Source organism: Rhinatrema bivittatum, chromosome 13, assembly GCF_901001135.1.
Source record: "Rhinatrema bivittatum chromosome 13, aRhiBiv1.1, whole genome shotgun sequence".
Classification (NCBI taxonomy): domain Eukaryota; kingdom Metazoa; phylum Chordata; class Amphibia; order Gymnophiona; family Rhinatrematidae; genus Rhinatrema; species Rhinatrema bivittatum.
Window position 1 is genome coordinate 63,594,295 of NC_042627.1, and position 21,261 is coordinate 63,615,555.

General features: G+C 40.0%; 1 protein-coding gene across 1 annotated transcript in view; it reads left to right on the forward strand.

The window, feature by feature from the left end:
* Window positions 1-21,261, forward strand: part of TMC3 (transmembrane channel like 3) — an 85,701-nt gene that overhangs the window by 61,807 nt on the left and 2,633 nt on the right. Inside the window, exons 9-22 of the mRNA XM_029575927.1 lie at window positions 1,652-1,799; window positions 3,016-3,059; window positions 5,530-5,677; window positions 6,739-6,848; window positions 7,364-7,436; window positions 7,534-7,755; window positions 10,795-10,923; window positions 11,740-11,807; window positions 12,125-12,253; window positions 13,898-14,008; window positions 16,964-17,089; window positions 18,957-19,035; window positions 19,190-19,232; window positions 20,336-20,597. Of these exons, the coding sequence (XP_029431787.1) occupies window positions 1,652-1,799; window positions 3,016-3,059; window positions 5,530-5,677; window positions 6,739-6,848; window positions 7,364-7,436; window positions 7,534-7,755; window positions 10,795-10,923; window positions 11,740-11,807; window positions 12,125-12,253; window positions 13,898-14,008; window positions 16,964-17,089; window positions 18,957-19,035; window positions 19,190-19,232; window positions 20,336-20,597 (1,692 nt within the window). The remainder of the gene's footprint in view (window positions 1-1,651; window positions 1,800-3,015; window positions 3,060-5,529; window positions 5,678-6,738; window positions 6,849-7,363; window positions 7,437-7,533; window positions 7,756-10,794; window positions 10,924-11,739; window positions 11,808-12,124; window positions 12,254-13,897; window positions 14,009-16,963; window positions 17,090-18,956; window positions 19,036-19,189; window positions 19,233-20,335; window positions 20,598-21,261) is intronic.

Below are 21,261 nucleotides of genomic sequence, written 5' to 3' on the forward strand. Positions count from 1 at the left end.
TTTCATGTGAGCAGGCAAAATGTGGTGAAAATGCTCAGGAAAAAGCGAAAACATGGATAGGAGAAAGGGGAAAGTGAATAGTAGTAAATAAATAATGAGACGTCGGTCACTTATACGTCAATGAACCTGAAGCAAAAAAAAAAAAATGAAGGGGGAAGATGATTGTTTGTCAGGAATAATTCACAAAACATGCACTCGCCAATATTCACCACATTTTCACATTTGGTGCCCAAATTTTCACACCTAACTTTAAATTGCCACCGTAGCTCTACTTATCCTGCGTCCCTCTTGACCATTTCAAGAATGGGAAGAAAATGGTTTCATCAGAAACATAAAGAGCCTTGGTTTTTCCCGCAGACACATGAAGACCCAAATGACTTTAAAATGCCATTGCAGGCAGTAGGTGACATTTTGCTGACAGCTCATTCTCTTCTGTGGCATGTGGTGCAGAAGCTACAAACATAAAAACAGGGTTTGTTTTTTTCATCCAGTCAGGAGACACAGTGACATATGTTGTGGATCATACAACACAACACAGTTGCTTTACATACTCAGGCAGACGTAAGGGGCAGATAGCCTCAGTCTGGTCCACGCAGCAAAAGTGGATTTTCAGTAGGTTGAACCACTGGGCACAACCGTAGTGCTCTTCAGGATCTTAGTTAACAGCTCTGGCAAGAGAGGATATCTATTATCACCTAGAAAAAAACACAACAGGTAGGACACAAGGTCATTTTATAAGGTTCATTTCCCTTACAAACCAACTGAGTTCCACCCTGTGGAACAAGCCTACACATGTTCATGCAGAGGGTTGTGCCATCCGATATGGGCATCATGGCAGGACCTATGAAACCTGACTACCCCATTCATTGCCAAGTGTTGTGTGCGAGTGATGTGAAGGAGGAAAGCAAACCATGGACATATGAGCTTGTGTAACTGTGAAGAGAAAATACGTAGCAGTGCGCTAGATAGTGTCATAAGAAGTCGGTGCGAATAAGTGATGTTTGCTAATATAGCAGGACAGTATGCCAGTTTTGATCTCAATCACAATTCTGGTCATCCATACTGCCATGAGTTAGTGTGGTGTTCCTGCTGATGAGAGGTGGGTTTGTGTTCCCCATTTGGAAAAGTGGCATTGACTGTTTAAGAACAGTTGTCGCATGGGGAAACTATAGTGTCTCAACATGTTTTTTGGGTTATGTGATATGTATTTGAGCAAATATGTTTTTGTGGGCATGACTATGTATGCAGTAGAGGGCTTTAATGGAGAGTTTACTCCTCCTCCTCTGTACTCTGAATATTTTGTTCAGGCCATGGCATATTCTTTCTCGTCACAAACATCTTGTGAATTTCTCCTTTCCTGACACTTGCTATTTAGCAAAATCTAAAATATTTCTTGCTGTTTGTCCTTCAGTAGCCAAAAATTATTTTGGATGAATCAACCCCTTGATATTTGAGCATGCAAAGCACATAGGACAAAGTGGGGAAAAAAAGGCTATTCTCTTTACTAGCAGTCCAGTTTCTGCGATACATTTATTCCTTTCTTGTGAAACAATACTATGGTTACAAAAAAAAAAATTAACTAAATTCACATTTTTTTTCATTCTTTGAAATGAGTTTTAAATGTGATGCTCTGTGACTTTTCTTTTTTCAGAATGGCAAAGAATTCAAGGCTGAGCCTTGCAAGTGCATCAGATGAGAATTACACATTCTGCTGGAGGGTGTTCTGTGCGTGGGATTATCTGATAGGAAACCCAGAGGCTGCGGAGAGCAAAGCTGCTGCCATAGTGAACAGCATCAGGGTGAGCTGCAGAGTCACTTAACCCGGCATTATCTTTCGGTCCACTGACTCCTAGCAGTGAAGGGCGACTCCAGCCTTAGATCACTTCTTGCTGCATCATCACAAGCAAATTGATGTCTTTGATTTCCTCAGGAAGATAAGTCTATGACATTAATTTAGGATGACATTTAAGGGAAGTTGTAAGGTCAGTTTGAGATGACAGTCGCACCTTCCTCTGACACAAGTGATGGCAAGTCAGAGCAAGCATACAAACTGAGCACAATTTTTTGAGGAGGTGGGCCTGGGGATTTAGTTGTTTCCTCTAGTTCTTTTAGGCTTCTAGCCACGTCGTAACCAGGGTTGGGATCTGGTGCCATGAGGTTTTTTTTATTTGCAAACAGCCAAGGATTTTCCTGCCCCTCCCCCCATTTTATATCCCCTCCCAACACTTAGTCCAGCCATTACAGTGACCGTCCTCCGCTAGAGGCTACGCACCAGGCCTCCTTCCAGAACCCCCTGCAACTGTGCACTCTGATTCTGGCCACCAGGTGTCTCCAGTGCAGCAGGAGTTGTGAATTTTGTCCTCGACACCCCCGCCAGCCCCCCTGACGCAAAAACCAAGGGACCTCGTTACGCCAATCCTCCCCTTCGCCAACAGAGAAACGAAAGTGTGCACATAATTTCAAACACAAAAAACATCCACCTCACCAAAATATTCACTCGATATCAATAAGGCCAAAATCATCTTTCTATTTATATAATTTAAACATCTTTAATACATCTAGTCAATTAAAAACACATCATATTCCTTCTTTATACCACAAGGGAAATGTTGAAGTTCAAAAGTTTGGAAAAGAAGCATTTGCCATGAAACATGAAATTGGACTTCTTCAATTGTATATGAGAGTAAAAAAAAATATTTTTAAATAGCATTGATGTACTTGAAAAATGTGATTTGAGAAATGTGGTATAAAGAAGGAATACTGTGTGTTTTTAATTTACTAGATTTCTTAAAGATGTTTAAACTATATAAATATAAAAATTATTTTTGCCCTATTGATATCGAGTGAATATTATGGTGAGGTGGATATGTTGTGTGTTTCCTGTGCATAATTTCAGCCATATAAAAAAAATCTGAAACGGGAATGTGTATACAGTAAGGATAAAGGTAAAAGAAAAATCCCCCCGTGTCACCATAACATGATACATCACTAAATTCTTAATTTTTTTTCCTCAAGGAAGCAATTCTGGAGGAACAGGAAAAGAAGAAAAGCAAAAACCTGTATGTATAGAAGTCTTTCACCTTATGTTCATCACTAAACTAATTGTAGCCATCTTGCACAAGCTTACATATATTTCATACAGGGTATGTGACTATAGTATTGTCCTGTATTCACATTCCCGCTGTTCTGGTTGACATGTAATTCACTGCATTGTTCGACCTCTATAACCAGCATTATGGAGTTTTCTCTGAGGAGTGGATTTTTACTAGCGGTGGCCTGGTTCTTTTCAACATTTTTGAGTGACATAACAGAAGGGTTGTCGGGAAAGGTTTGTCTCTTTGCCGATGGTGCCAAAATCTGTAACAGGTTGGACAACCAGGAAGGAGTGGACAAAATGAGGAGGGATCTAGCAAAGCTCGATGAATAGTCTAAGATCTGGCAGCTAAGATTTAATGCTAAAACATGCAAAATAATGCATTTAGGAATAAAAACAAATCTAAGGGAAAGGTACAGTATTGGAGGTGAAATTCTTTTAATCACAAAGGAAGAGCAGGATCTGGGACTAATTGTATCTGATGATGTTAAGCTGGCTAAACAGGTGGATAAAGCAATGGTAAAAGCCAGAAAAATGCTTGGCTGCATAGGGAGAGGAATGGTCAGCAGAAAAAGGCAGGTGATATTGCTCATGTAGGTCCCTGATGAGACCTCACTTGGAATACTGTGTACAGTTCTGGGGACCGCACCTTCAAAAGGATATAAACAGGATGGAGTCGGGCCAGAGGGCGGCTACTAAAATGGTCAGTGATCTTCATTCTAAAGCATATGGGGATAGACTTAAAGATCTAAACATGTATGCCCTAGCGGAAAGGTGAGATAGGGGAGATATGATACAGACATTCAAATATCTCAAAGGTTTCCATGCACAGGAGGTCCTTTTTCAGTGGAAAGGAGGCTCTAGAACGAGGGGTTATGAGATGAGGTTGAAAGGGGGTAGACTCAGGAGTAATCTTAGGAAATATTTCTTTACAGAGAGGGTGGTGGATACATGGAACAGTCTCCCAGTGGAAATGGTAGAGACAAAAACAGTATCTGAATTCAAGAAAGCATGGGATAAATACAGGGGATCTCTAAGGAAGTGATGAGAATTATAATGCTAAATTAATTGGATGGATGGGCAGACTGGATGGGCCATATATTTTTTTTTTCTGCCATCATGTTTCTATGTTTCTTAATATATAGCACCAGCAGTGTGCCAAGATAAATATAGAAGCACAAATTTATTTATTTATTTATTTAACATTTTTATATACCGAAATTCATGTAGCAAAGTTACATATCACTTCAGTTTACATTAGAACATTAACAAGCATGTAAGAATGCGATTGAACAAGGGAGTGTTCAATGTAATTACCCCCTAAATGCATTCTATCCCACAAATGTGGGATAGAATGCATTTAGGGGGTAATTTTCAAAAGCACTTCTGCAGGTAAAATAGTGTTTTATGTGCAGAAGTGTCCTTATACAATTGCCTGCCTGATATGCAAGTAAACTTGCATAAATATGTCATGTTTGCACTTAAGTTTACTCGGTCTGAGCAAAGGCATTCTGAGGGCGAAAATGTCCTCCAATATGGATGTAAATCAATACACATACAATATACATACATACACATGCACGTATTTCCAGCATTGGAAATTACCTTCTGATTAATTAACACACACCATACCGGTAACAGCACTGAGTGGAATTGTCTTTTTCTCCAATAGCCCGTAGTCTAAGTGGATGAATACGATGAGTGATGTTAGAATTGGACGAGTTGGTCAGAACTGTATAAAACTAACCCTTTTAAGTTCATAGACCTTGCTCAAGCAGAGCTGGCACTTCCATTAGGCAAACTTGGTGGCTGCTTAGAGTGCCACGATGTTGGGGCAGCAAAATCCTGCCAGGGTGAGGCAGAGAGGCCAATACTGCTAGAGAAAAGAGCGCCATGCTGAAGCCACTGCCGCCGGTGAGAGGGAGCACTGAGCGGGAGATGCCACCCCGGTAGGCAAGTTGGGGGAGGGGCTGCATGATCGAAGGTTCGCCTAGGGCACCGATTACTCTTGCACCAGCCCTGTGCTCAAAGTATCACTCATGGTATAAGAGAGTTATTTGTGCAAGTCTGAATGAAAAGTCTAAGGAACCTTTGAAATATGACTCAGTTATTCACAACATACTCACGTTAATAATATTTATTATGCTTCTGAAAAAAATGTGCCCGCAGTTGATGAAACGTCGTTCACAATGGAGGTAATATTCAAAAGGTTTTGTGGGCTTTTGAAAGCCACTACTTTAACACGCATAACTCCTTTGAAAATTCACTCCGTAGGGCTGAATTGCCATAAGGTTTTGTGCACTTTTATGGACCTTATGTGCGTACATGGGCTATTGAAAGCTGATACAATATGATGCTACCTTTTCATGCGTAACCCCCTTTGAAAAGGATCTCCCACATTTTTTTAACTAGTAAAGCAGAGCTCCTTCTTTCAGGGCAGTGACGATAACCTTAAGGATTATTGCAAACATTCTTGTCCTCCTGTCACTTGCTGGAAGTATTTACATCATCTATTTCGTTGTGGATCGCTCCCAAAAGTTAGAGCGCACAAAATTGGAACTGACACTTTGGGAAAAAAATGAGGTGAGCCCATTTTATCCCTGCTGAATAAATGTATTGTATGTGCAGTAACAGCTTTCCAGTTAGGAACATGAGGGCAACCAAGCTGGGTCAAAGCGCTGCTTCATAAAACCCAACAGATTCAAGCCCCAGGGGTCTGCCAATCAGATAAATGCCTTAATTATCAAAGTCCTGTCCTGTCTGCTGCTGTGCAAATAGAAGTGCGTGAAGCCAGCAGCGTCATAATAAATAGAGCTAGGTGGGCTTAAGAGGCAAAAAAGCTCTGAACTTCGGAAGCCAAGGCCATGCGCTTCACTGGGACAGAACAAAATGGTGTTGTCCTGGCCGGCCCCCGCCCCAGCCCGCCCCATTTCAAAACCCCGGCTCTTCCGCACGTACCAGGAGATATGGGCGTGGCCAGGCCATTTTGAAAACGCACTCTGTGCACGCTCGGCCACGCCCATATCTCCCGGGATTTTCACAAGGCGGGTTTTAAAAATGTACTTGTTAACATTTTTTCGCAGAGGCCACATGTGAATTCATAAGACACTAAGGATGTGCATTCATTTCATTAATTTCAGAGTTACCTGCATAACTCATGGACTTTATAGTGCATGCATAAAAAAATGGATAGTGTATGCATAATTCAGGTTATTGAAAGTATGCGCATACTATCCATTATGCATGCACTATAAAGTCCACGAGCTACTCGCATAACTCCAAAATGAATAAAACAAATGCACATCCCTAGGCATTAAACAACGTCCAAATTGACCTGTCCTGAAAATAAGTCATGGCTTTCCGAACCTGTCCTGGTGACCCCGTAGCTAGTCGGGTTTTCAGGACATCCGCTGTGAATATGCATGAGATACATTGGCAACCTAGTATTTTATTTATTCTAGTATTTTAGTTTACCACCCTTCCCTGAGGATGTGCAAATTTATCTCATCCATATGCATTGTGGGTCTCCTCACCACCCAACTGGCTGGGGGGATCCCCAAGATAGGTTTGGGGGAGCCCTGGTTTAAGTACCAAGTGGAACAATGAAATAAAAAGCCTAATCCTGTAATGTCTGGTTTTTGTAGGTGAGTGTTGTGGTTTCGCTCATTACAATGCTTGCTCCCTCCGCCTTTGAGCTTGTAGCTGCGTTGGAGATGTATCACCCCAGAACTACTCTTCGTTTTCAGCTTGCAAGGTATAGTGCATGGAATACCGAAGCCAAAATACTTGATATCCTACTTTCAAAAGCATTACTGTAAACACCAAATGGAAAAACATATGTTAACGGAAGGCCTTTAATGATTGATTTACATCCATATTGGAGGTAATTTTCAAAAGGTATTATGTGCAAAAATGTGCTTTTGAAAATTTCTGGGAGAAGGGACGAGGTTGTGTGCATAAACATAGGTGCATAACTCACGTCTGTATTTTTATGTACAAAAAAGAGGCAGTCAGGGGAGATTATTTACAGATGTGCCTTCGATCTTCAGAAGTACATGCATAAATGTACATGCACACGTTTAAATCTGCCCTCATTTTCAAAGCAGACTTAGGCAGGTCGGTCCCCTTTGAAAATTCTGGCTAAAGTCTTCAAGCACAGACTTCAGTTCTACACGCACAGTTTTAACATTACCCTCAGAAAGTGCAAGGTGTAAGTTTTAGGTGGTGTTCTAATATTTTGATTTTGAAGACAATGTTTGTCATTTTCAGGGTTCTTGTTTTATACCTGGGAAACCTCTACAGTTTAATTATTGCTCTGCTAGACAAAGTAAACAGCATGAGCGTAAGTACAGTGTGGTTTATGTACTGTATGAGAGGAACCTTGGCAGTAAGTCCCTGGAATCCAGATGTGCACTGGACGGTAACATTTATTCTTTCAGAACAGCAGCAATGAAACTGTGGAAGAGTCTGCCCCTTTTCTAGCCACAAGAGCGTTTACTGTGTTATCTACGACTGTGCCCGATGCTAGAATGAGAAGGAACAGTACATTTAGTCTGGCTATGGAAGAGAACAACACTAAATCCATCCCAACGTTCAACAAGACACCATCTTCCATCATGCTAAGTCAGAAGAACGAGTGTTGGGAAACGTACGTCGGTCAAGTGAGTAAAATCACATTCTGTAAAAGAATGCTGAGCTACGTCTGTATTCTGAAATGTCTGGCACATGAGGTAAAGACACCAGCACAAGTTGTAGCCTGATCACCGGAGATTGCAACAGAAGTGCTATTGAGATGTCTGTGGGTTAATTCGTCACTGACGAGGTAAACTGCCCACACTGGTGCAAACACCACAGGTAGTTTTTGCCTGTGGGGTGAGCACCAATGATCAAAGCAAACCTATGCACGTACCACAGGAAAAAGTAACCGCAGGGATCTATGTATGCTTTTTCTGAGCATACATTTTTCAGGCAAAACAACAAATGTAGTTTTGAAAACCCAAAACTACGAGCATTTTGGCCTCTCCCCATCTAAGTACTCCACTCCCCCACCCACCCAGTATGCTGGATAAAAGTACTCACATTGAGTTTTTTTTTGTTTGAAACATTTTTAGTAGAACTATTATTAAAATAATAACAACCAAAACAGCACAATAAAACATAAGAACATAAGAAATTGCCATGCTGGGTCAGACCAAGGGTCCATCAAGCCCAGGATCCTGTTTCCAACAGAGGACAAACCAGGCCACAAGAACCTGGCAATTACCCAAACACTAAAAAGATCCCAAGCTACCGATGCAATTAATAGCAGTGGCTATTCCCTAAGTAAATTTGATTAATAGCCGTTAATGGACTTCTCTTCCAAGAACTTATCCAAACCTTTTTTAAACACAGCTACACTAACTGCACTAACCACATCCTCTGGCAACAAATTCCAGAGCTTTATTGTGCGTTGAGTGAAAAAGAACTTTCTCCGATTAGTTTTAAATGTGCCACTTGCTAACTTCATGGAATGCCCCCAGTCCTTCTATTATCCGAAAGAGTAAATAACCGATTCACATCTACTCGTTCAAGACCTCTCATGATCTTAAAGACCTCTATCATATCCCCCCTCAGTCGTCTCTTCTCCAAGCTGAACAAGCCTGTGTATGCAATTGTATTGGCATGGAACATATTCATCATATTCATCTAGATATAGATTTACATAGATAAACTTATTGGTAGTCACAGATCTTTAGAATGGGGCCCAAACCTTTGCACAGTAAAACAAATGACCTTTTTTTTTTCTGCAGCTACAAACTCAGATTTCTGTATATTCAAAACTGTGTTCCACCACACATTTAAATCTAACACGGAATTATTTTTCCCACTGAATTAATATCAATTTCACAGCCACACAAAGTAAAAAATAAAAAAATCTACTAGCTTCTTTTTAAATGAAGTTAAGGCAAGATCTAAAACTATGTTTTCCCAGCCCAGAGCACTAAATGCAAGGTTTCCTTATGTTATGAAATCCTACAAATCCTATCCTGTACAGATTCCAAGAATTTCTGTAAGTTTGGACAGTAAAATAGCAGAAAAGTACCTTACTCAATAGGTACAGAACCTGCATTTATTTTCTTCACTGGGCAATTTTCAAAAGCTGGCTTTCACTTTTGCCCTCCGTGCCCCTATATCCTTGGCTATGGCTGAAAATAGAATATAGAAACACAAGTGATCACTCAATAATTTCAAGCACTCTGATTATATTACAATAAATAAATCATTCTGAAAAAGTAAATATGGACGATCAGAACGGTCTATGCCGTTATGTCTGATTTATGGCAAATTTCAATCACTTGGTCTTATATATTTTTTAAGAACGTTCCGCTGTCAGGAGAAGCCTGCGTTTGTATGCCTCCTCCGTCAGTCTGAGATGCCCTGCTAATCATTATGACAACATAAAGATTAATCAACATAATCAAACCCTGCTTTATAGACGTTAACCTGCTGCGGCAAGACTTATGTTGTCCATTCAAAGAACTTTGGAGAGCGTATAAGTCCCACATTTAGGTGACAGTTCATTCCTCTAGAAGACATCATGTTGGACTTTGTTAAGCACAGTCGGTAATCTTTGGACAGTCTAGATAACCTCTGCTACCCCGATGAAGAAATGGTTATTTCAAAATGCTGGACTGGTGTCTGGGATGGTCGGCTTTCACAAACGTTAAGAAACTATACACATCTTTTAAGTCCAACTATTATCTTTCTCTGAGGAGTCCATTAAGTTTTTATATGCAAATAGTGGAAAATTCTTTAAAAATATATGACCAAGTGATTGAAATTTGACATAAATCAGACATAACAGCATAGACAGTTTATGCTTGCTGTCAGAGGCATGATTCTGATGGTCAGAATCATTTCATAATCATTTATTTATTATAATATAATCAGACTGCTTGAAAATTATTGAGTGATCGGTTGTGTTTCTGTGTGTCATTAATATTTCACTCAATATTTGCCTCTTGTATAATACTATTGAAAATAGAACATTTTAGAGCACGGCCATTCAGGGCCTCATAAGGCTGCTGGTGTGCTGTGGGCACCAACGTTTAGAGTTAGGATCCTAGACGTCAGAAATCACAACTTCCCCCTTTCCCCACAAGGGCTTCCCTAATCTGTGCCTCTATCATCATAACACTTCTGAAAGCAAGAGTCCAAGCTATTTTAAATGGCTGTTTGAAATAGCTCCAGAAGCCTGGCTTAACAATAAATTGACTTTGTACATCCATCAAGTGCCACAAATTGTGCAAAATCTGGAATGAACCCATTGAAGATGCCGTAAAAGAAAACATGAAGCCAATAGCATGCAAAAGCATTTAGATCACCTTAATTAAAAGACAAAGATGGATTTATGCACTTTGAGCAAGATGTTCAGACAAGTGGCATTCAGTTGTCATTAAAACCGATCCATCGTGCCCAGCATCAGATGGCTTCTCTTGCTAGAGCAGGGCTTTAAAAGGCAAGCGAACTTAATAGCCGACTCATTTTCGGTAGATGTTATGGTACATTGGAGTAAGGTCTATGCTGGAGAAATCAGAAAAACTTTCAGTACCACCGTACAATGAATAATACCTAATAAAGCATAAATAGAGCTGCGCCTGCTAAAGAAACCTTCTTACGCCAGACCGCGTTGAGTGTATTAGGCCTGTCTTTTGTTTCAGGAAATGCTGAAGCTCTCCATTATCGATATGATTTTTACGGTAGCGAGCATTCTGCTGATTGACTTTTTTCGGGGGCTTTTTGTCCGATATGTAAATGACTGCTGGTGTTGGGATCTGGAAAGCAAGTTTGTAAGTATTGCCTGATTTTGTTATTCAAACGTTTTAGTAATCAAATCTCTGCTTACTTCATTCCATTAGTGTGGAATAGAGTGACATTAGGTGCAGTGTTGTTTGTTGATGATGATCACCGCATGATCCCGCAGCGTGAGCAAAGACTCCATCCACAGGAAAATGTAATGCTTCCTTATTCAGGCTGTCTGTAGGTAAGACCCTGCTTTACTAAAGGCCTAGAACAGACAAGAACCGTCAGACTCCAGATCAGCCGGTATAACGAAGCAGACCATGCAGCCTGACACAAACTACCGAATCAGGTCTTATGGGGGTTTTTTGCATGTACAGAGTGGAACAAACCCTCCGTGAACAGGACTCGTGCAAAGGCACAGTCTTATATTTTGGGAAGTGAGGGCAAAGAGCACATTATTGCTAAACAGTTTGTTGTGTTTTTTTTACTGTATTTCATTTTTTTACCATCATGGTGCCTGTACTGTATTTTTCAAGAAAGCTACCCAAAGGATATTTCAGATTTTCACCATTAGCATCGTCTTGGCTTCGATGCATGGGCTTGCTTCTATGCACCATAGGCCATGCTGAGGACAAGATGGGCTTGGCTGAAAATTGCCCTCCTCGCTCCCCAGCTAAAAACAGGTGCCAGCTGGTTTTAATGGCCGTGTCCATTGAGGATTGCCTCCATAATTGTTTTGCACAAAGCCACAAGCTCAACAATTAGAAAGTTTGCTAAAAAAAAAAACAACAAACAAAAAACCCAAACAAAAACATAAGGGATTTAAAGCTTATTAATTGGCACTAATTATCAATTTCTTGTAGCCTGAATATGGGGAATTTAAAATTGCTGAGAATGTGCTTCATTTGGTCTACAATCAAGGAATGATCTGGTATGTAGCATTTCGATTCACATCTTGCCAGCCTCTGTAAATTTATATTATAAATTTATTTATATTATAAATTTATTTATAAAATAAATAAATAAAATAAATGGCTGTACGTACAATAACTTAGCTACACATAAGCCTGGGCAGATGGCAAACTCACTAGCCCCAGATAAAGCCCATTGTAGTATACTGGATGCCATCGCACTAATAACCGATCCTATTTGGGGTTTTTTTCAAGGGATGCAAGCCCATTGTTAATCTGTTCCTCATTGTTCCAGTGGCTGAGCTCTCTCATTAACCTTATTGCTTCCCTTTCTTAGGATGGGGGCCTTTTTCTCGCCTTGCCTCCCAGCGTGCAATGTTTTTAAATTGATTGGGCTCATGTATTTGAGGAGCTGGGCGGTGTTAACCTGCAATGTTCCACATCAGCAAGTTTTCAGAGCTTCAAGGTCTGTAAAAAAATATATATATATAAAAGCTATAACAAATGTAAGTAAGAAAAGTGTGATAGAGAGGTTTTTTTAGGGGTTTTTTTGTATAACACCACAGTAGCAGATTCAAATACAGCTGGTGCGCATTTTCTATACAGAGGGGCAATTCATGCTAGAAAGAGCCAAACTGACATCATGGACTGATTTGACTTTGGGGGGTTTTTCCAGCAAATATCTCCCCTCTCAGTGGGGGATAAATGCCGGCCACAGGGCTCTGAAGTGCCCTCTACAATTCTCAGTTCAGGACACCCCATCTGTTTTGCAAGCTTCTAACACCAGTCTTTTGCCCATCATTCCCATCAGCAAGATCAACCACAAATCTCATTAAAAAATCTTTTGACTGGTTCTCCACACTGTAATTTGCTATAATAGAGTTGGCATTTTAATGACTGTGCTGATCTTTTTCTACATTTTCTACCTGTTATTTAAATATGTTTAAAAGTGCATGTGATGCAAGATGGCCCCAGACATCTATATGATTTTGTTTAACATTTAAAAGCATTGCTCTTGCACTGAAAGGAAGCCAGCAAATATTTTTAGGCCGATTTAAAACAGGTTTGTTCTTCTCATTGAGCCTATAAAGAGTTAAAGGTTCCTATTAATTACCTGGGAGGAATTCAGTGGGGCTTACCCAGATACGTCTGCCACTGCATCTTCTCTCCTAACGTTACCCAGGTGCCTTTGGGCCAGAATTTTCTCCAATGAAATTGAACCAGTACCAGTGTAAATGTAGCCAGGTGGCCCTAAATACCAGCGCTACCCATCCCCCGAATGCTCCCTGGCCCTCCCTCTCTTTGTACCCAGGTACAAAATAAGCCACTCAAAGCAGGAAACATTCAGTTACCAGAACCAAACCCCTTTGAATTTGGACAAAGTTAGATGACAGCAGAAAAAAGACCAATTGGCCCACCCAGTCTGCCCAGTTATTCCTGTCCATACTGCTAAGGATATCTGCCAGCGATAGAGCATGACCATATGTAGGACACCACCCCTTATCCAGACCATATTTATCATCATCTCCCTCTTAAGCAGATGAGCATAAAAGATTATTTAGTTTCTATTCAGTAGCCCTCCTTTCTCATGCCTAACCAAAAAGTTTTGTTATAATCTAAATAGCTACCACTGCTAGTGTGGCTGTTGCCAGAATAGTCAGACTCTTAGTTCCCTGTGGCTTTCCCGGATGGTATCCTGCCACCACCAATCTTCCACACTGATCTGGTTGACACAAGGAGGTCATAAACCTGCCAGACAGGCCCAGCTATGTGAGAAGCTGAATTTCCACTAGGACGTCTAGTCCTGCTGGACAGACCTAGCTGCTTGTAAACGATATCATCCTTTATGCACTGCTCTTAGCAAAATAACATTTGAAACTAAATTCCATGTAGAATTCTGTCAATTAAAAAAGCCTGTATGGCTATTATTTATGTTCGATGTGCTATAACAGTTCCTGGTGAATACATTACAACACAACAGTGATAGCCAACAAACCGCAGCGCTGTAGATCTCATTATGCCTGTCAGTTCAGCACACCATGAATTTGTATCCTTGGTGCTGCCTCTGATTCACAGCCAGTAATGCGTGAAATGTTATGCTTTCTTTCAGATCTAATAACTTTTATTTGGCTATGCTCCTGTTTATGCTCTTCTTGTGTATGCTGCCAACAGTTTTTGCTATCGCAAGATATAAACCATCTATAAACTGTGGCCCATTTAGGTAGGTTGTTATTACATCCATTCAACACGGGTTTATTGGAATAAATTTAACAGATGAGACAAGTAAAATATGGCATGCCTGGAATTAGTAGGAAAACAATACTGCGATGCAGGCAGTGTAACTCAGATGATTTTGCTATAAAACTAAAACTTAGAATCGTAGCCAGGGCCCTGAGCTTCATGAAGTTGTATTGAAAATCAAGAGAATCCCGCTGGTTCATTTACTGTATAATGTAGATACTTATCTATGAACAAACTGAAAGTGTAACTTGCAGATCTCACATGCCATACCCCAAAAATATGGAAAATATATCATTTAACAAAGATATGTTAATGAATTGTAAAGCAACACTTTTTCAATAAATTGTTATACAAATACAATCTAGCAATTGTACGTAAAAAGAGGAAAAATCGTATATGAACCCATGAGCAACAGGAATATCTACAATTAATAGGAAAAAATAAATGCATGACATTATTCTAGTCCAGTGTGGAGGGGACAGGAATCTGACTGAACAAATGGGCAGCAACGCACAAAAACCAAACTGACATCCCTGCTGTTGAAACATCCATCAAGAATTAACTGGTTGCCAAACTGTGCTAGCAAACATCAAGAACTCTCTATGAATCAGGCAACCTAGGTCATTTATCTATCAAACTTTTCTAGATGGACAGGATCAACGAAAATAAATTGCTTGTCTTGGTAATTTATTGCACATTTACAAAGATATTTTAGGAAAAAAGGTAGCCTGCACCCTCGAATCCACCAATAGTGGTCTGAGTTAACCTAGCTAGAACAGGAAGTACATTTCTCACACTGTCTGTAGAAGGGAACTCTTCTATTCTTAACAAATAATCTCAACAGTAAATCTCAGTCTAATTCCAGTGCAAAAATGGTTCCTTCTGTAAAGTTTCAAATAAAGCCGAAACCTGCAAACTGTTCATTGGAGTAAGCCTATCCAGGCCTCCTTCTTGTTGCATCATACTGTAATAAGCGTTGTATAGTGGATGCATTGCTTCAGGTCAGACTTTCAGATTTTCATAGACATATTTGTTAACACATCACATGGTGTAACTAATTTAACAGAAGGGACATGAACAAATCTTACATTGTTTTATCTCGTTGTTCTCCAAAATGTCTATTTTACTCCATAATAACATATTATCCTTAACCAAGGCACTAGTGACTTCTTGGAATGTACATATCAGGCCAGAACACTGTCCCAGTTTGGTAGAGTGATCCTTGAGTAAAAAATTACTTTCTCCAATTTGTTTTAAATCTGCTACCAGTTGGTTTTATGGAGTGCCCCTAGTTCTTGTACTAATTCAAAGAGTAAGTGCCAACTGACACCGAGATGAGGATTTGTATGTATTGTCCACAATGACTAAGATACTTTCCTTGGCTGATGGAATCGGCATTATGGATATATAGTTTGATTTCAGAGGATCACACTACCATGCCTACTTTAATTTTAAGGAATCGATATTCAAAAGATCTACTGTCCATACGCAGTTAAAATTGGCTTTTCAGAACATATTTGTAACCAGTTAAATATTCCTCTTGTTCTGTGTTTTGACCATGCCCATTGGCCTTCTTCCCAGGGGCTCTGATCTGGGGCTTAATCTCACTGGGATCCACACTGGAAGTTACCTGAGGGGCTTGTCTCCTGCATGCATACAGGACTGCCTCGTCTGCTTACCCAATAGAAACACACACAATTACTCAGATTATACCTGGGGGCTTGAACCCAGGAGCGTATTCCCTATCCAAATAGCCACACACAAACTTTGATTCAGTGCCTCACGGTTCCAGGTATTTAGGAAAGTAAGTTTATTTGAGAAAAAAGAGGATAGAACAAATAAAATCAGATCATACAGAAGAATTAGTTGCAGAAAATAGCAATTGCTGCATATATATAAAGTTTACATGTTTCCAAAGGATCAGTCTGTGCTACCACATCTGGAAGCGCACTCTCCCTCTCTTACTCTAGCTGTTATTTCTCCTTATACACTAAATACTTGGGGAAAGCAGCGGTGTTCCCTCCCTCTGAGTTCTCATCAGTTTCAGGCACAGCTGTGTGGCCTTCACTCTCTCAGACTTTCGAATGAGCTAATTGCTCACTTTCTCACCATGGAACCACTGGCATAATTACAATAAATAGATTCCTGCCTGTTCATAAGCATTTCACAGTGCAATACGGTAAATATGAGTTTGCTCAGAGGTTGGCCTGTGGTCTTCAAACTAGTCTGTGTCTGGATAAGAACTCTGAATCCATACAGCCTCCCCTCTAAATACATCCTCAGCCAGAGTAGTCGGAAATAATTCCATTGCACCCCTCCCCTGCTGTCTGGCTATAATTTGTGTGCACAGATATAGCCAAACAAAAAAAAAAGACATCCAGGGCACAGTTTTCAAATGTAGAACCTGATTCACTAAGGGTTTTTCCCATAGACACAAAATGGGAGAAAAGCCTTAATGAATCTGGCCCTTATCCAGGCAGTACGATGTTCAGCGCTAACCAGATAAAGTTGTCCACCTAAGTGCAGTTGCACAAATAGCACAAATGTTGTATGGTTAGATTTAGCCGGTTACTCAGCTGCGCATTTATCTGGTTAGTTCTGGCTGGATACCATGATAAAGATAACTGGGTAAAGTTACCTGGTTGTGGTTGACCACTCTGTGGCTGTTTGAATAATCGGCCCCCCTTAACAATAAAGCAATTAGCATGATCGGAGAAAAAGCAATTACCTCAATAGGCAAACATCCAAAGGTTGTAGATACTCAATACCAAAAGAATAGGTGACGTGCAAAACAAGCTTGCTATTCCAAATGTTTCTGCAAATAGAAAATATCACAGATAACCAAACATGCTTGCACCAAATAATACATTTTTGCTACCAAATCAAAAGCAGTGTTGTTTGGCACAGCTGACATAGCTTTCTTTTCAAATTACAGTGGGCAAGAGAAAATTTACGACATTGTTTCTGAGACCATTAAGTCAGATTTCCCTCTATGGTTTAACACAGTGATGACTTACATCAGTAGTCCTGTGGTGGTGCTCCCTGCTCTACTGCTTCTCTTGTAAGTGTTTCATGTTACATTAGGAGTCAGACTTCATCACTGGCTGGATTTTGGGTTACCAAAGAGAAACACCACCAGCTACATCTAGAACAAATATGGAGAATGTTAACAATGGTTCATCAAATCTTGTTTTCTGGTTCATTATTGGGACTCAGCTAAGGTGGGCTGTGAGAAATGAGACGGGGGGGGGGGGTCTCTGTCCATTTCCAGAGGCCATAGTGGAAGCGTTCGTGACTGCTGTTGGATTCTGCTGCAAACCTTGTCAACGACTTGTGACAAGGACACAGGAGAGCAATCTACATTTCCAACAGCCAAAATTTAAATGTTATCATCTTTTATCAAACTTATGTGCTAGTTCCATTCTATTTTCTTTTTTAAAACATTTGTGGCATGAATATAAAGGCCCTTGAGGACCACTTGCAGCTTTTGAGTCAGACACTGCTCTGTATTACTACTGAACTTCAGATCAGATCAAATAAGTATCTTCTCCAAGCTGAAGAGTCAAAACCTCTTTACTTTTCTCATAGGGGAATCATTCCATCCACTTTATCATTTTGCTTGCCCTTCCCTAGCATTCTATTTTTGCTTTCTTCACTCAGTGCGCATCAGCCACCAAGAAAGCAAATAGAATGCTAGGGATTATTTGGAAAGGAATGAAGAATACAACAGAAAATGCCTCCGTATCTCTCCATGGTGCAATCTCATCTTGAGTATTGTGTACAGTTCTGGTCACCACATCTCAAATAGATATAGCAGAAGGGTGACCAAAATGATAAAGGGGCTGGAACAATTCACTTATGAGGAAAGATTAAAGAGGTTAGGGCTCTTCAACTTGGAGAAGAGATGGCTGATAGAGATCTATAAAGTAAAGAGTGGATTGGAACCAGTAAATGACTTTTTCAAAGAGAACAAAGACTAGAGGACACACAATGAAGTTACTAAGTGATACATTTAAAACTAATAAGAGAAAATATTTTACTCAATGCATAATTAAGTTCGGGAATTCATTTCCAGAGGATGTGGTGAAAGCTGTTAGTGTAGCTGTGTTTAAAAATGGTTTGTACAAGTTCCTAGAAGAAAAGTCCATAAATCATTATTAAGGTAGATTTGCAAAAATCCACTGTTTATTCTGGGATAAGCAGCTTAGACTCTGTCTATCCCTTGAGATCCTGCCAGGTACTTGTAACCTGGATTGCCACTGTTGAAAACAGGATATTGGGCTTGAGGGACCCTTGGTCTGATCCAGTATGGCAAATCTATGTTCTTATGTAAGCATAATAATTTTGTAGACATTGTATTTTAAAAATGAAAGAGTAACGTAGAGCAAATACTCCATTGTCCCTATGCAGAGGTAGATGCTGGACCTAGAGTAACACATACTTATAAGAGACTCTGAAGTTTGGTCTAGTTTGTATGCCCATTGCCCAAAAACATTTGAATGTGGCCTTCCAAACAGAACATTAATCCACTGGAGGGGGAGAGGCATAAATGGATTATAAGTTAATTCATATTCTAATGTATATTTAAGAAATGGAAACAAAAATTATGTCTGATGGTTTTTTTTTGTTTAGCATCCTTGCTTTGCTAAAAACTCAGTGCATGGGCCGTCTCTTCCTCAGAGATCTGTAATCTCCCCTTCCTCTAACATTAGTATATGAGGAAATTTGCATGTAAAGCATTAGTCAGCAAATTTATTCATGCCATAGTTTCTCATTGTATTCCCTTGTGTTTAATTGCAAAGACTAATGCCTAAAATAAATTCCAATTGCGTTCTATATTTATGGCCCTGGATCCTTCTGAATTAAAACTGCTAGAAATTCTTTTCAGATTATGAGATTTATGTCTTGTCTTGTGGTTTCATTTGCAGCATGCTAATTTATTACCTGCAAAGCATTGCAAGATCATTAAAATTCACTAACAATCAACTCAGAATGCAGATCCAAACCGTAAGTACTCAGTAACAAGAGTTTATTCCCCACGCTTGGTGACCAGACACAAAGTTCGTGCTAACATTGATTCGGCATGGGCCATGGCGCTATAGCAGAGATATCTTATTTATAATTATGTTTACTCTCAACTTCTTCTTCTGCTCCATTGCAGGAGAGAACAGAGGACAAGAAAAAGGTTTTCCAGATGGCAGTCGGTAGGTCCGTAATGAAAATTCTTGGTCCAATTACTTGAGCAGGCCACTTTCAAGCGTTCACTGCAGAAATACATGTTTAGAACGATTTGTGTATATATGTGCACACTATACAAAATTTTAATGCAGCAAAACGTCTACATGTTATTGTAAGCAACTGCAAATTATAGGAAAACCGTGGTAGATGGTTGATCAGTTGTATTAAGTTGTGCTGTTGGCTGATTTCTAAAGGTCCTCATCTGTTTGACCACAAACAACTCCTAGTAAATATACGGTATACTTGCTTGAGGCTTAAAAAATCCTGTACACAGGTAGGGTAATTGTCAAAGTCACATCTGCAGGTGAAACAATGTTTTACCCATGGAACTGGATTTAGAGCATTGCCCGCTCTGTGTGCAGGTAAAAATGTGCACACAGGCCCTCTATGTGCGTACAAATGTGCTCCAGATGTTGCATATTGCCGTGGCGCACATATAACCCAAATATTGTTTACTTATTTATTATCTGTTCAGTTCACACCTTTTCATTGGTAACTCAAGGCAAGTGGACTTGCGCACGCGGGTCTTGAAATCAATCTCTTTGTACACGGCCCACTATTCCATATGCATTCTAAAACCTACACCCCACCGTATTTGAACATGAAACAATTCTAGTCCTTCATAATTGCTCAAATAAAAGTAAATAAGAAACCAAAAGTCAAAGCACATCAGCCGAGCCAAACTGTTCAGACAGTTGATATGCAGACACACATCTCAGCTTTATTTGCTACAAACCCTGGCCAGTTGGACCATCTGAGATCCTCTAAAGAATTACAGTAGGAAGCCTCCGCCACTGTGAAGTGTCCCCTCTCTTCCTAGCACAGTTCACACCTGTTGCATTTGAGGACTCAAACCTCATTGGCCAGGGGACCCAGTTGAAGGTTTCTTCTCTTGTGCTTGACCCAAATGTTATTGCTTTGTATTAGGGGAATATATTTTTATCATTAGCAGTTAAGGCTGTTCACTCACAATGCAATTCCTTTTAGTAAGCTATAAAATTCCATGTTAAGTTAATTTGCAGTTTTTCCATTTCTTGCATATGTTACCATTATTTTCTTGCCCTCCTAGCCAGATTCAAGAACCTCGAAGGCACCGATAAAAGACCAGAGCAGGAGAGCGACATAGTGAGCCAGGAGTCTTCTGCTCGTTCCTCAACGCCCGGAAAGAATGGCAGTGTAGTAAATTTTGAATCTCCAGGCAGCAAAAGCAGCAGGATACAAACCATCTCACAATCGGTGCCATGTGCTGAAATTGCCAAGCCAGTGACTATAACCCCAAGTCCCTCAATTCCTGTTATACAAAAACACAGAACTGAACACATTCCAAATAGGTAAGAATACATTTTAACATAAAATTATGTCTTGTATGCTGAGTGGCTCTATGAACATCAAATATGATAGTTGATAAGGACCATCAGGCCCACCTAGTCTGCCCAATGACTGGTGCATACCATAGCTCTCTAGTTCTCAAGAGCTACAAAGAGGTCTAGTTTCTAGGATACCCACATTGAATATGCATGAGATATGCTTGCATACAATGCAGGCCATGCATTCAAACATATCTTACACATTCATTGTGGATGACCTGAAACACAGACCTTGTTTGTGGCTCTTAAGGAACAGAACAGGCCACCTCTGCCACAGATGATAGCTGGTCTCTGGCTTTCCCTTTACTTCTTCACAGCTGGGGTCTTCTGTGCTTATCGCAGGCTTTCTTGAATTCGGTTGCAGCTTTTGCCTCCATCACCTCTCCTGTGCTGTACAGAAGATTCCCAACTACTGTCTCACTGCTACACTGAGATAAGCTATAGAAGAATCTTTTGATTATCAGAAGCCTCCTTGTAATGCAGCATTTGTGTTACAATGTAGAGCACAATAAGTTTTTGCGCACCACTTGCTCATCTTTTAATTTTTTTTATATTTTTTATATTCTGCTTTTCACGCTTTTTTTTCCAGCACTTCAAAGCAGATTACATTCAGGTACTATAAGTATCT